Below are 15,463 nucleotides of genomic sequence, written 5' to 3'. Positions count from 1 at the left end.
TTGATATCTTCTGACAACTTTCAGCCTTTTCAGAAGTCAAGGGAATCTAGGGAGTTCCTTGGTCGTCCAGTGGTTAAGACTCACTGCTGTGGGCCCAGGGTTGATACCTGGTGGGGGAACTAAAATCCTGCAAGCTACCGGGATATATTGTACAACATGGGGAATATAGCAAATATTGTATAATAACTTTAAATGGAGTATGACCTATAAAAATTGTGAATCACTATGTTGTGTACCTGTAATATATAATAATATGTAATATGCATCATCTATACTTTAATTAATGGAGAAGGCAATGGCACCCCACTCCAGTACTCTTTCCTGGAAAATCCCATGGGCAGAGGAGCCTGGTAGGCTGCAGTCCACGGGGTCGGGAAGAGTTGGACACAACTGAGCGACTTCAGTTTCACTTTTCACTTTCATGCATTGGGGAAGGAAATGGCAACCCACTCCAGTGTTCTTGCCTGGAGAATCCCAGGGACGGTGGAGCCTGGTGGGCTGCCGTCTATGGGGTCGCACAGAGTCAGACACGACTGAAGTGACTTAGCAGCAGCAGCAGCATAGTTTAATTAAAAAGAAGCAACCTTAGACAAAAAGAGCTTATGGTAATTAGATCAACAGGAGAAATGAGAAATGAACAAAAATGCTACCAATTATAGTTGTACAGACATTGTGAATTATAAATTTCATTCCAATATCAGAGATGTTAAAATGTGAGAAAATGAACATATTAGAATCACTGAAGTACAATGTTGTCTCTAATCCTCAAAATATATCTGCAAAGGAGGTGTGATCCCTTTGACTTCATGGAGTTTTGTCCTTATAAAATAGTAGTAATAGTAATAAGTATGATTATATTACCTAACAATTACTGAGCTGTTCCCTGTGCCAGGAACGGTTCTAAACTCTTTGCATGGATCTCATTTAAGCATCGCAGTGGTGTCCTGTGACAGAACTGCTTCTCTCTCTCCATTCTGTTGATGAAGAAATTGAGGCACAAAGAGGCTGAGCAACAGCTAATAAGTGACAGAGTGAAAGTCAAATTCAAACCCATGTTGAGCTGAATCTCAAGGTCAAGGTCATTCTATTCAAGTAGATTGTTCTTTCATTACTGTGGTAAGAAGAGCTAATGCTAATATATAATGTTCTTCTCCAGAAGGAAATGAAATATTTGTTTCAGAGGGATAGGAATAGTATGCTGTTGAATGTTTTCAATGGCAGGAACAATTGTGTACTTTGAAACAGTAACACTACAGTTTCCTGAAAACTCCTCTTGCTTTTGTAGGACTGCCCTCCACTTGGCCTGTGCCAATGGCCATTCAGCGGTGGTAACTCTCCTCCTGGAGCGAAAATGCCTGCTTAACCTCTGTGACAATGAGCACAGGACCGCGCTGATGAAGGTATGGGGCAGCAAACCATGTCCACATGAGATGGATGGATTTAATTACTGAGGCTAAAAGTGAATTTATCTCGTTTAGATAGAGCAAACTGGTGAAGCTTGTGGACTGTGTATTTTGAATTCCTAGAATTGACACTGTGTTTCTTGGCACACACTGACAGGCCGTGGAATGCCAAGAGGAGGAGTGCGCGACTCTCCTGCTGGAGAACGGTGCCGACCCGAATGTCATGGATGTCCGCGGGAACACCGCGCTCCACTATGCCGTCTCTTGCCAGAATATATCACTCGCAGCAAAGCTGCTTTCCTACGACGCCGATATAGAAGCCAGGAACAAGGTATAACTCAACTAACTTTATTTACAAAATATTTGTGAAGCATTTTTTTAATCTACAAGTGTTCTGTTTATAGCTATGTAAATAGGTAAACTGAATAGTGTCCATCAGGACCTGTTACCATGGAAACAACTCCAAAGCCAATGCAGGGGGTGGGGAAAAACGTCGGAGCCCACAGAGAGGGCAGAGCTCTGTCTCCCAGCCACCCGTCTACCCCAGAAGGAAGATTTCCCATCAGAACGTGCCCGGGAGTGGGTGGTAGGCTCAGGGCGCACAAATGATGAAGGCCTGGGGGGAGTGAAGTGATGTGAGGAGTGGCTGCTTCCAGGGGCTCAGGGAATGGGTGCCCCTGGGGGTGGGCGGGAGGAGGAAGGAGACCCAGTGCCCATGAGGGGGAGCCGGGTGAGTGCACGTGGGCCTGGGAGGCAGCAGGCCAGGGACCCTGAGTCCTCCAGGACTCTGGGTTCTGAGATCCGACCAAGAGGGTCAGGTCATGTTTGACTCCCAGCAAGGGCGTTCCCTTGTGCTGGTGACCACTTGGTTCGCCATGTACACCTCGGGGTCTCCCGCGCTCAGCCTCTGGGAGCTGCTCGGCGGGGTTGCAGCTGAGCGTGTGATGCAGCGGAGCTGGTGATGGCGAAGCTGCCCCTCCTGCTCTTTCTCCAGGAAGCAGGTGACGTCCCGCTGCTGCAGCCCCCCAGGAGCCCCCTCCGCTCTCACAGGAGGGCTCCATTTTCTGTGTTTGGGAGCTGCAGCCTTCCCCGAGTGAAAGTATTTTGAAAGAACCAAATTGTCTAAGATTTCACTTTATGCATGATATTTCTAAAGAAGTTTTAGAGAGTAAAGCATTCATTCATGTGTTTATGGCAGATATTTGTGGTAACACTGCACTGGTTAAAGGTAAAACTCTCCAAATACTTTGTCCCCCACTGAAATTTTTTTTGATTGGCATAAAATAACACAGTAAAGCAAAATTTCCCTCTGAAGTAGACTTTGTCTTAAAATTCAAACATAACGAAAGCATTTTACAACATAATAGAAATCTTGCTGCCTTTGACAAATTCCCATTTTATGAAAGATGATTTATATAAACACGGTTTCTCTCTCACTGCCCAAGTCTTAAGGGGCAAAAGGAAAGGAAAGGAGCGAGCAAGTGAGAAGTGCAAGTCAGGCTGGAATTGTGGCAGTTGGGAAATGCTAAGAAGAGGAGTTATTTATTTTAATATTTATTTATTTGCCTGTGCTGGGCTTAGCTTCAGCATGCAGGATCTAGTTTCCTGACCAAGGGTTGAACCCATGCTGCCTTTACTGGCAGCACTGAGACCCAGCCACTGTACCACCATGGAATCCCGAGGTTTTAGTTTTTGCTTTTTATTCCCTTCAGTTTATATATTTCTGTAAGGTGCTTTTCAGTTTTCAGGGATAATAGTTGTTATTTTAAGAAAGAGAGTGAGTGAATTGTAAATTTTCCTAGATACCAGTTTTAGGAAGACTGAGGAAATCAGACTGGCAGTGAACAGGTGGCGATTAAGTGGGAAATAAGAGAGAACAAATAATTAACTGACATCTTATCCTATTCTGACAGAAACAGCCACTTAGATAAGAGTCTAGACTCTGCTCTTCAATCTAGAATGTCTTGATGGAAAGTAAGAGGTTTATAAATAATGAGATCAGGTTGCCTTTTGAGTTTACCAGTCCCTGTTCTAACACTGTTTACTGAGGAAAATTAAAGAATTTGCAGTTTTGATGACTCTTACCTCTTACACTTTTCTTTTTTTCCAAATCTCAAGTAATAGAAGGAATTGGCCATGTGGGTAAGAGATGATACTGGAGCGGTTGCTGCACTTACTCTCGCTAGATTGTGCTGGTGAACTGCAATCACTTGGGAAAAGTTATTTTAAAAAATTTATAAGCCTAGGCTGTTCTCTGAAGATTTTGACTGAATAAATCAAGGAAGTGTTAGACATGTGTATTTAGAATTATTTCCTTGATATTCTGATACAGTCCTTGATGAAGAACTATGGAGTGAATAAGTATAATTTCTAAATGCACCTATCTGAAAGAAAAGTAATCTCTAGAAGAGTTGGAGTTTGATAACTACTAGGTATTTCCGTCAGCTCCCTCCTTTCCCACAATATTAGCCTGACTTTTTCTCTGCCTCTGTGATTGAGAAGTTAAAAAAGTTTTATTGAAAATATCTATTGGCTTGAACAATAACTCATTTTCCTTCCAACCACTAATCAATCATTCAGTGACTCTCCACTGAATGGAGATTTGCTCATGGCGAAGTCACTTCATCTGTAGAGTCTGACCCTTTAAGGATTTTGCACCTTCTCTTGTCATCCAGGTCATTAGGTCAACAGAGGTTTGTTAGCAACAGGGTTTTCCTGAGTGCAGTAAGAGTAACTCATGAGCCTTTTTTGGTGTCAGCTGCAGGACAGACTCTTGCAGTGTGTCTGTTAGAATTGCTGATCCCTGGCATAAGCAGAGGAGAGCTTTAAAACCCATTAAGTTAGTAACAGTACAGATGGGAATTGTTTTAACAATTTAGTTTCAGCAGTCTTCAGACCTCATTATCCATTTGATTAACACTCTAGAAGAATTCTGGAGACAGATTGTAGTTTCAACAGGCAGTGGAAACATTCTTGATGTGTGACTTATGAGTCTTTTTAAAAGAATTTATTTTTAATTGAGTTATGAGTCTTAATAACCATATTTATTACATATTGGGACCCATGTTTTTTGTGAAACATATGATAGTAAAGAAAGGAAAGTTTTCACATACAATATTTGCTTTATACCCACCTGTTTGGAAACAGTGAATGTAAAGCCACAAGTGGGCCATAGACCAAACGTGGCCCTTGTATACATTTTGTTTAGTTGACACGCTGAGTCAACACTTAAAATTTAGGAGACTCATGCAGAAGTCTGCAGTTCAGCCTTCTCCAAGAACCAAATCTGGTCCCCCTTGAGCCCATCCTCCTGTTTGGTCTGCATGCAGAGGCCACCCCTTCCATATAGGGCATGTATTCTTGGGGTTACTGGCCTCACCTGGCTTTTTCACTTTCTCAGTTCCCCAGATTATCCTCCATAAACATTTGAGTTTCCAATTTTTGTTTTATAGTTTATTTTGATAAATATTTCCAGGTGTTAAAGACAATGTAAGTAATCATTGATTTCATATTTTGAAAGGATCTCTTAAGAATGGGATTGAATTTTTTTAATTAGAATTTTTAAATTGATTGTGGTGGTTTCACACTGAATATTTCTCAGAAACACACAAAATGATGAGAGAGAGCGCAGGGAGAGTTTGCAGAAGAGAAACTGCCCAAGAAAATGCTGAGCGCGTTTTTTGTTGGTAACTTATCTTGTAATCTTTAACTAAGAGCAGTAAAGCCAGTCAAAGACCAGAATTTGGGGATTGTGGAAGCTTCCTCCTGGAGGTCTGGAGGTAATCACATGAGAGTCACCAAGAAAGGTCTTTGAAGATAAGGTGGTGGGGGGGGGTGTCATTCTACGTGCAGATAGCATGTGGCTAATGCTGACCTGTCAGCCAGAATATCTAACTTAAGAGGGGTAGGGGTGGGGTGGGGGGCGGGTTGTGGGGAGCAAGCAAGGAGGAGAGAATGAGTAATATTAAATTCCAGGAGACATTTCTGAGAAAGCCGCAAAACATGGTTCCCACATTTGGTTTTTTGGAAAAAAAAAAAAAAATTTACTGTCTGCATGTTCATGTAGAGAATATTCCCACTGGACTGTCTGTAAACCGTGAGTTTACTCATGGTCATCCTTGAATCGGTTATGCACACTACAGATAATATATATTTCTGCCTCAGCATTGTTCCTAAAATATGCAGTTGATTTAGTAGCTAAATGGAACTCAGACCCCCTGCACTGGGAGCTGGAGTCTTAGCCACTGGACCACCAGAGAAGGCCCAGAGGAGGAGCATATTAAAGAGAAAGAAGGTGCACAGGGGGATAAAGAGGGGGCTCCCTTTTATTTACCTTCTGAATTATATGTTTCAGTTCAGAGAATCTCTTGCACGATTTTAATTTCAGTTTAGAAATAGGTTGACTGTGTACATTAGAAATGGTCTTCCCTGTTTTACAGTGTGACCTCACACCTCTGTTACTTGGCATAAGTGAAAGAAGAGAGCAAATAGTGGAGTTTCTCGTAAACAAAGGAGCAAATATACATGCGGTTGACAACTTGAAAAGGTACAGTTGTTCTTTTTCTTTTTCAAAACCTTAGTGCTGTTCTAGGGTGGTAATACCAAGATTAAATTAATAAGAGGATTTGTTTGTGGTCAACACATCACCACTTAGGTAGAAAATAAATTTTTCTGATGGGGAATTATGAACAACAATATATAGCAGGAATATATAGCAGGATTCATATTCTTTTATAATATTGACTGATATCATATGCAACCTGTTTTTTTTTTTTTTTTTCCCAACACAAAGTGATTTATTTCATAGCTTTTGCTTTCCTTGAAAGGATTATCCATTTTTTTTTTTTTTTTTCGCCCTGATTTTATTTATTTATTTATTTTTTTGGGGGGTTTCTTCACAAGTCTTTTTTTTTTTTTTTTTTTCCAGTGGGTTTTGTCATACATTGATGTGAATCAGCCATAGAGTTACACGAATTTTTTTTTGTTTTGTTTTTTTTGTTTTGTTTGTTTGCTTTTTGGTCCATTTTATAGTAGCTGAGGGATTTCATATTGGTTTTATTAGCTTTATAAAATATTGATTCTGCTTTGTAGTTTACCTTATGACAGTATCGAATTTCTTAATTCTTTTAAAATAATCCTTTAACCTCTACTTTGTATATATATATATTTTTAAAAGATGCATACTAAAGATAAAGGACTTGATTTGGAAAGGACTTTTGGAAAACTCTTTGGATTAAATTACTTTCTTTGAAGAATGCTGATGTTATTAGTTTGCAAGAGTCAGATACAACTTAGCGACTCAACAACAGCAACGAAAAATTGATTATTAATCGCTATCAGCAGATACTCTGGGCTCATCAGTTTTTATCGTTTTTTATTTCTAGTATATTTTGATGTTTTCATTTTTAATGCAGATAGAAGGAAGAAAGACAGCTATAATTGGATAAACAGTTCCTTTAACAAAGACAAGTCAGAGGTGGATGGTACAGACGAAGATGATGGGCTTTAGATTCAGACTGGGTTCAATTCCTAGCTTTCCTACCTGTTAGGGTTATGATCTTGGGCACATTACTTAACATCAGCAAATAAGTTTCCTGAGACAAAAGGCGAATAGTAATGCATCTTTCAAAGTTGGCTATGTGTAAGAAAGATTTTATATATAGTTTTCCATTTAGTGCCTAGCCCATGTTTGGCAACATCATTAACTGCCACCAAGACTATTTTTATTCCATTATTATTAATATTTTTGTTTTGAGCATGCAAGTAGCCTTTCCTTAACCCTACGTCTCGCTAACTTTGAAGTCTAATAGATCAGACTAAGGAGGAAATGGGAGAATTCATCCCTTAAGTAGTCACCTGCCTCAGATAAGTGACCTCAACATTGTTTCTTGTCCATCAAGGACTTTATTATTATTTTTAAAAAACATTTATTTATTTATTTATTTGTCTGCGTGGAGTCCTAGTTGTGAGGACCCTTTGTAGCAGCATGTGGGATCAAGTTCCCTGACCAGAGATGGAACCTGGGCCCCCCGCATTGGGAACGTGAAGTCCTACCCACTGGTCCACCAAGGAAGTCCCCATCAGGGACTTTTGAAATAGTAACTGCTGCTATGTGCCATCCCAGTGGGACAGGAGGCTTCGTTTCCATCCCTCGTTTTAACCTTGGAGGTAATTTACAAAGATGAACATGAGCCTGTAAATGGTCAGTTCTTCATGGAAAGGCAAGATGTTAACTTGGTAAAGTGTATCAAAGTAGTTGTTTAAGTAAGTTAACTAAACTTCCTGAGGCTGAAGTCATCTCTCTGTTGTTATAGAACAGCCCTCATGCTTGCTGTCAATAATGGATCAGCAAATATCGTCAGTCTTCTTCTTCAGCAAGGGGCTGACATCTTTTTTCAAGATGTTTTTGGATGGACTGCAGAAGAATATGCTGTTATTGGTGGCTTTAATATGTAAGTGTTCCCATTAAAACGCCAATTATCACTAAACTGCAGGGAAAAATAATTTTAACTATTACTAATACCTGACCAGTGAAAGCTCCAGTTTAGTGCAGGCAGTTTGGGAATAGTGGTTAGCTGTTCCCCCTCATGAGCTGAAAGCCAAGAAAAGGCCGATTAGTTACATGTAGCCGTGGGTTCGGGATTCTTTATCTCAGGACAAGTAGACCTTAATCCTTAGAGAGCCTAACATTAGCTATTTCACTCCCAGTGTAACCTCTCTGTATGGGGTCCAAATAGTGTCACAGTTGTGATATTTCTAACTAGTTATTTGGGTCTTGAAATATTCAGTTCAGCAGCAAATCCTGTTTTCCCTTGAGGACTTGCCTCTCTATATGCTCCTCCTGCTTGAATTTTCCAAGAACCTTGTGGATTCCCTAAGATCCACGAGACAGTCCTCCTCCACAAGTCATTTGGAGGGAAGAAAACAGTTCATTCTCATCATTCTGTTGCTTGTATTGATTCTACTGCTGCAGTACTGCTACTACAACTGGTCTTGACAGGGTCTCCTTGGCAGCTGGATCTGGAGTCTGGATGTTGCTCTATAAAGACCTTTAATAAAATCATTTTAAAAGGAAAAAAAAAGAAACTCTCCTACAGTCGGCTCACTTTACTCCCAGGCTGCCCCTGCGGGTCCAGGTTCCCCAGTCTTCATGGTGATGCACGTCAACTTCAGAGTCACAGCTTCTTTGTTTTTATACATGTGCTTGTCGCTCAAGTCACTGGTGCAGAAGTCCAGCACTCAGTTCTGGCAGCGGGGCTCCTGGCTCCCCCCTCACTCAGAACCCTCATGTGGAGCCATGTGTGAGCCTAGACCTTCACTAGAGGGGCTGTGGAGGCTCTTATTTATCTTTTCTGGTAGCCGATGTCAGTGCGAACCATTTTAGGCTGTCAGAGAGGTTCAAGCGCTCCTGCAGGGATTGAGCAGACTTCCTTTCCTCCGTGGTTTTTAGACCTGAACCTCCAGGCGGCTTTCTGTCCTGTGGGGGCACCTTTTCTTAGGTGATAGATTCCCTGTCATCCTTCCTAGGGTAGTGGGTGCCGGCTTGTCTGAGATTCCAAAATTACGGTTGGCCCCTCGTGGGATTGTTTCCTGTAATAATGAAAATCTTCCAAAGGATTTATATCTGCCTCCACCTTAAATGTTTTCAGAGTCTGCCTCATAAGGAGCCCATTCACCAGAAATCCCTAAATCTCAAGTAAGATAGTTGGAATTCAGAGAGGTAAGCCCTGTCTAGGACTTGCCAGTATCCACTGTAGGAGTAGGGATATGTCTTCCAAGTGAATTGGAGATGATCATGGAGACTAAGCATCATTGTCAGAAAGATCTGCTGGTTCAGAGTTTGAGTAGGTAGAGAAGGAAGAGTAGTGGTCCAGGCCAGGTCTTGGTTTTGATTAGTTTTCTGCTCTTGGTGTGATTAGCTGCAATGATGGGGGCTAATTATGTTATCTAATGTAGTGAGTTCATGTTTTATAAATAAATTAAGGTGCACATTATATAAGAGCTGAGATTCCCTAAATTACAAACCACAGAGAATAGCTAATCACCAGAATCAATCACAGTTTCGTGCAGCCCTCCCTTGAGTGTTAAACGTATGAAAAAACACACATGGGGTTTTACTTGGAATTCCTAAGTAGTTCCAGCAATAAAGTTCAAGAACAAATTATTCCATTCTTTGACTGTTTCTCCAAGGATATGGGGGGCATCTTAGCTCATTAAATCTTCTTAATCCCCTTGTGAAATAAGGCAGGAAGACCCCATTTGTGTAGAGGAAGACTTTGAAGTGAAGAGAAGCAGCTTAACCAGGAACAAAGAGCAGTTGGTTACAGAGCTGGGATTTTGAAGTTTGAAGGAGTTTTCATATGCCAGGCTAGTTAATTAACAGAGCTATACTGCCCTCAGTTCATGACCACTTCATCTTCCTTTTCTTTCTCCTTTAAATACATGCTAAATATGTTGTTGGATTCTGTTTGCTAGAATTTTGTTAAGGATTTTTGCATCTATGTTCATCAGTGATATTGGCCTGCAGTTTTCTTTTTTTTTGTGGCATCTTTGTCTGGTTTTGGAATTAGGGTGATGGTGGCCTCATAGAATAAGTTTGGAAGTTTACCTTCTGCAATTTTCGGGAAGAGTTTGAGTAAGATAGGTGTTAGCTCTTCTCTAGATTCAGTGCAAGCCCTATCAAGCTTCCAACGGTATTTTTCACAGAACTAGAACAAATAATTTCACAATTTGTATGGAAGTACAAAAAACCTCGATTAGCCAAAGTAATCTTGAGAAAGAAGATTGGAACTGGAAGAATCAACTTGCCTGACTTCAGGCTATACTACAAAGTCACAGTCACCAAGACAGTATGGTACTGGCATAAAGACAGAAATATACATCAATGGAACAGAATAGAAAGCCCAGAGATAAATCCACAAACCTGTGGACACCTTATCTTCGACAAAAGAGGCAAGAATATACAATGGAAAAAAAACAACCTCTTTAACAAGTGGTGCTGGGAAAACTGGTCAACCACTTGTAAAAGAATGAAACCAGAACACTTTCTAACACCATACACAAAAATAAACTCAAAATGGATTAAGGATCTAAATGTAAGACCAGAAACTATAAAACTCCTAGAGGAGAATATAGGCAAAACACTCTCCGACATAAATCGCAGCAGGATTGTCTATGACCCACCTCCCAGAATATTGGAAATAAAAGCACAAATAAACAAATGGGACCTAATGAAACTTTAAAGCTTTTGCACACAAAGGAAACTATAAGCAAGGTGAAAAGACAGCCCTCAGATTGGGAAAAAATAATAGCAAACGAAGCAACAGACAAAGGATTCATCTCAAAAATATACAGGCAACTCCTGCAACTCAATTCCAGAAAAATAAATGACCCAATCAAAAAATGGGCCAAAAAACTAAACAGACATTTCTCCAAAGAAGACATACAGATGGCTAACAAACACATGAAAAGATGCTCAACATCACTTATTATCAGAGAAATGCAAATCAAAACCACAATGAGGTACCATTACACGCCAGTCAGGATGGCTGCTATCCAAAAGTCTACAAGCAATAAATGCTGGAGAGGCTGTGGAGAAAAGGGAACCCTCTTACACTGTTGGTGGGGATGCAAACTAGTACAGCCACTATGGAGAACAGTGTGGAGATTTCTTAAAAAACTGGAATTAGAACTGCCATATGACCCAGCAATCCTACTTCTGGGCATACACACTGAGGAATCCAGATCTGAAAGAGACACGTGCACCCCAATGTTCATCGCAGCACTGTTTATAATAGCCAGGACATGGAAGCAACCTAGATGCCCATCAGCAGACGAATGGGTAAGGAAGCTGTGGTATATATACACTATGGAATGTTACTCAGCCATTAAGAAGAATTCATTTGAATCAGTTCTAATGAGATGGATGAAACTGGAGCCCATTATACAGAGTGAGGTGAGCCAGAAAGATAAAGACCAATACAGTATACTAATGCATATATATGGAATTTAGAAAGATGGTAACAATAACCCTATACAAAACAGAAAAAGAGACACAGATGTACAGAACAGAGTTTTGGACTCTGTGGGAGAAGGTGAGGGTGGGATGTTTCGAGAGAACAGCATCGAAACATGTATATTATCTAGGGTGAAACAGATCACCAGCCCAGGCTGGATGCATGAGACAAGTGCTCGGGCCTGGTGCACTGGGAAGACCCAGAGGAATTGGGTGGAGAGAGAGGTGGGAGAGGGAATCGGGATGGGGAATAAATGTAAATCCATGGCTGATTCATGTCAATGTATGACAAAAACCACTACAATATTGTAAAGTAATTAGCCTCCAACTAATAGAAATAAATGAAAAAAAAATAAATACATGCTAAATAAAAGTTTGTAGAACTTAGAAACCTGAAATGTATGGGACAAATGAAGTTTTGGTATTATCTCTGACCTTGTCTGAAATGATCTAAAAATTTGGTAGTTGTTTTTCATATTAGCATTAAAATCATATTTATCATATTTTTAATACATAGCATTTGCCAACTGATTTCTAAATATAAAGAAGAGAGACCTAAAACTCCTCCTGAAATCAGCAACCCAGGTACGTCATCTGATAAAGAATTACTCTTGGTGATTCTACCATAGATAAAGTAGGAGTGAGAAAGTTTCAATAATGAAAGAAGTATGAAAAAGTTAGTGTAAATTACATGTGTATTTTATTTTTTAAATTAATTTCTTAACAGTCTAGTATTCAGAATTGTTTAAGAAGTGAATTGTAGGTAATTTAAAATCAGAGATAGTATTGTCCGAAAAGAAATCCATGTATTTACTATGGCCCTACATTAGATCTTTGTGCAAATAAGAAAAAAATTTTTAGTATGATGTATATTTCATCTATAATTGTATTATAGCAAATTGGACTTCTTAAGAAAGTGAACATTAACTTTTACAAATGGTTTACATTTAGTGAATGAATAGTTATTAGTTACTGTGTAGTGATGGGTATCACTAAAAAAGTTACCATCATTAAAACTGGGAACCTCAATAATCCCTCCCTGGTAGGGTAAGAAATGATAAACAATAAGAACTGCAAAGCTGAGCCAGTGTGCAGCATACCAGTGAGAGATTATTTCTGAATGATACCTACCAATAGTACAGAAGGCAGAAAAGCAATGCCTGGTTGAGAACCAGTTATTTTGCCTATTGTTGTACTAAGCAGGTCTCTATTACCAGCTTCATCCAAAAAGAGTGAGATAGGTTGACTTTCTTAGGACCAGATGTTTACTTCTGTGTTGTATAATTGTCATGACAGTATAGTTTTGTAAGAACAAGATGTTCTCTTGCCATCAGTTAAAAGATTCTCATAATACATTTTCAAATAGATGAACTTGGGACTCTGGAGTTTCTAATAACAGCACTCAAAATGCGTCACATTAACAAAAACAGCGTTGGGTCCCTCACTGTGGCATTTAGCACATTGTCCAAGCTGTCTGAGGACACCTTTAACTAGTAAACCTCTATCTCATCAAAGGGTGGCTCAGTAGTAAAGAATCCGCCTGCCAGTGCAGGCGTTATGGGTTCGACCCCTGGGCCGGGAATATCCCCTGGAAAAGGAAATGGCAACCCACTCCAGTATTCTTGCCTGGGAAATCCCATGGACAGAAGAGCTTGGTGAGCTTAGTCCATGGGGGTCACAAGAGTCGGGCACGACTTGGTGTCTGAACATAAAAACATCCATCAAAGAACTGTAGGTTGGTTTAATATGTCAGAGGAGATAACAGAGATGACATTGAGTCTTGGTTTTCAATATGCTCAGAATAGAATAGAGTTGTCCCTGGTTACTTTCTGTATTTTTCTAAACAAAATTTTCAAAGAAAACATGCTTATTTATTTGTTCATTTGTTCACCAAAGAAATCATTATCAAGTGTCTTTTATGTACGAAGCATTGTTCTGATGTCACAGAGTGCAAACATTTAAAAATCACTGCCCCTGCCCTCCAGGCTCGAGCTTGCAGGACTCCTCTCCCCGTGGAGTCTCTGCATGTGAGTCATCCCTCCAGCATCAGATCATGATGACACATGTGACATGTTGTCCAGCAACCCCAGAGTCCATCACCCCCTCCTTCCTTCCCTCCCTCTCCTTGTTCATCAGCTTCGGATCTGATGATGTATGCCTTCCAACCTGAAAAAGCATGATTTCTGTCAACATTTGCCTTATAATGGGGAGGATTGATATAATGATATCCCTCACTAGTACCCAGAACTGTTTGGACCTTCCTGCTCTATGTGGTCCAGATACTCTTGAGCAATGGAAGGACATAGTCTCAAGAGATTCTTTTTAAATATATTAGTGTATGTGTGTGTATATATATATATATTTAAAACTTTTTAAAACATTCAGCTTATGTGTACCGTACTGCATGCTCCCCACTACAAGTCCAGTCCCCATCCTCACCACCCAGTTGACCCCCCTTTACCCATTTGCCCTCCTCCACCTCCCTTTCAAGAGATTATCGTTTCTAAATCTGGAATCACTACATCTTTCATCCTTCTCTTGCATCTGGAAATAGGGCCAGGAAGACTTTGTTTCCTATGTTTCACCAGCTCTGAAGTTCAGTGCCTATAGACCCAGCTTCCGTGTGACAGGGCGTTTTCATCCTGAACTGAGGAGCCAGGGCCGTTGTGTCATGTCCCAGCGAGACGCCTGTGTTCTCTGTTCACTGCTCCAGGCGTAGACGTCCAGAGATACTGTGCTGTTTAAGTGTGCTATGGGCAGTTTATAGTACTGATTCTATTAATGGTATAATATCGCTTTCTGTCAGTGTTCTAGAGTTTGGTTAGGATTATGGTCAGTGTAAACAGCAGTTCTTCCTTCTTTTTTTTGTTTTGCATTGATGGCTATAAAGGAGAGGAGTGGTTCTTAGGCATTAATGTCCTGTGAGTCTAGTCCAATCACTGTTCCCTCCAGTGTGGTCTCCAGGTATGGTCCAGAAGATACTTTTTAAACAGAGCATCAGTCTTGAGGTTTTAATATTCTGTACTTTTCTTTTGTTGATTTAAAATGTGTCTTACTTTTTTCTTTAATAGAGAATGAGAGTTCTAAAGAAGACTCTTTAAGCAGGTAGGATTTTATGGATGTTTTTAAGTTGTGTGTTTAAGTAAGAGAACATGGGGAAGAGAAACTAATGTGTTTGTTAAGCGTTCCACTCTGGGTTAGATCCTGCATTGTGTGCTTAACATTTGTGACCTCATAGAGTCATCACAGCAGCTTTGTAGAGTAGCTGTGTCCTGCTTTTACTTAATTAGCCAACTGTGTTTCAGAAAGTTGATGAATTGACCTGTGATTCCATGGTTAAAATGAGTTGACCTGTGATTTGACAGCTGGCCTGCCTGTTTCCCATGTCCACTTTTGTGTCCTTCAGCAGAGATTGAGAAGTACCCATGTAGCATATAAATTAAAGATATAATGTAGTTCTTTGACTTGTGTCCATTTTAAGTTTTAGACATTGCGGGGAACTCCGTACTCCCTTTGGAGGAAAGGGGAGAAGTGGGGCCTTCTCCATAAGTGATTCCCCTGCTGAAGGACCAAGATTACCATTTTTGATGGACACAGATTAGTTTCTGAACCAGGGACGGACAATGGAGAAGGAGCAGCTTATCCTTCTGCTTTAAGTCATCGGGTTTATTCCAGTTTGGGCAAACAAAAGTTATGTCATTCTATCAATTGGATTTTAAGTTCACCTATTAGGACTTGGTGAAAATAAATTATTTTCAGGCTCTGCCAGTATGTTGGCTGTCACTGTATGTTATGGAAACTAAGAATGAGCCTTAACTAGATATTTCATAGATTGGGAAAGATAGAAGCAGAAATAGGTGTAACTAAAAACTGTTTTGGAGACTCCCCTGGGAGTGGTTAAGGTGGTTAATAAGACTTCTCCTTCCAATGCAGGTGATGTGGGTTCAATCCCTGTTTGGGGAAGCTAAGATCCCACATGCCTAGGGGTCAAAAAACCAAAATATAAAACAGAAGCAACATGGCAACAAATTCAATGAAGACTTTA

The 15,463-nt window shown here is 40.2% G+C and overlaps 1 protein-coding gene across 1 annotated transcript in view; it reads left to right on the top strand.

Annotated features, from left to right (window-relative positions):
* LOC136157109 (ankyrin repeat domain-containing protein 26-like) overlaps positions 1-15,463 on the top strand; it is a 59,158-nt gene that overhangs the window by 1,778 nt on the left and 41,917 nt on the right. The window contains exons 2-7 of the mRNA XM_065919139.1: positions 1,286-1,400; positions 1,561-1,734; positions 5,843-5,949; positions 7,718-7,855; positions 11,936-12,003; positions 14,490-14,523. Of these exons, the coding sequence (XP_065775211.1) occupies positions 1,286-1,400; positions 1,561-1,734; positions 5,843-5,949; positions 7,718-7,855; positions 11,936-12,003; positions 14,490-14,523 (636 nt within the window). The remainder of the gene's footprint in view (positions 1-1,285; positions 1,401-1,560; positions 1,735-5,842; positions 5,950-7,717; positions 7,856-11,935; positions 12,004-14,489; positions 14,524-15,463) is intronic.

The sequence above is a fragment of the Muntiacus reevesi genome, chromosome 2 (genome assembly GCF_963930625.1).
Source record: "Muntiacus reevesi chromosome 2, mMunRee1.1, whole genome shotgun sequence".
Classification (NCBI taxonomy): Eukaryota; Metazoa; Chordata; class Mammalia; order Artiodactyla; family Cervidae; genus Muntiacus; species Muntiacus reevesi.
This window is presented reverse-complemented; position numbering and strand designations above follow the sequence as displayed.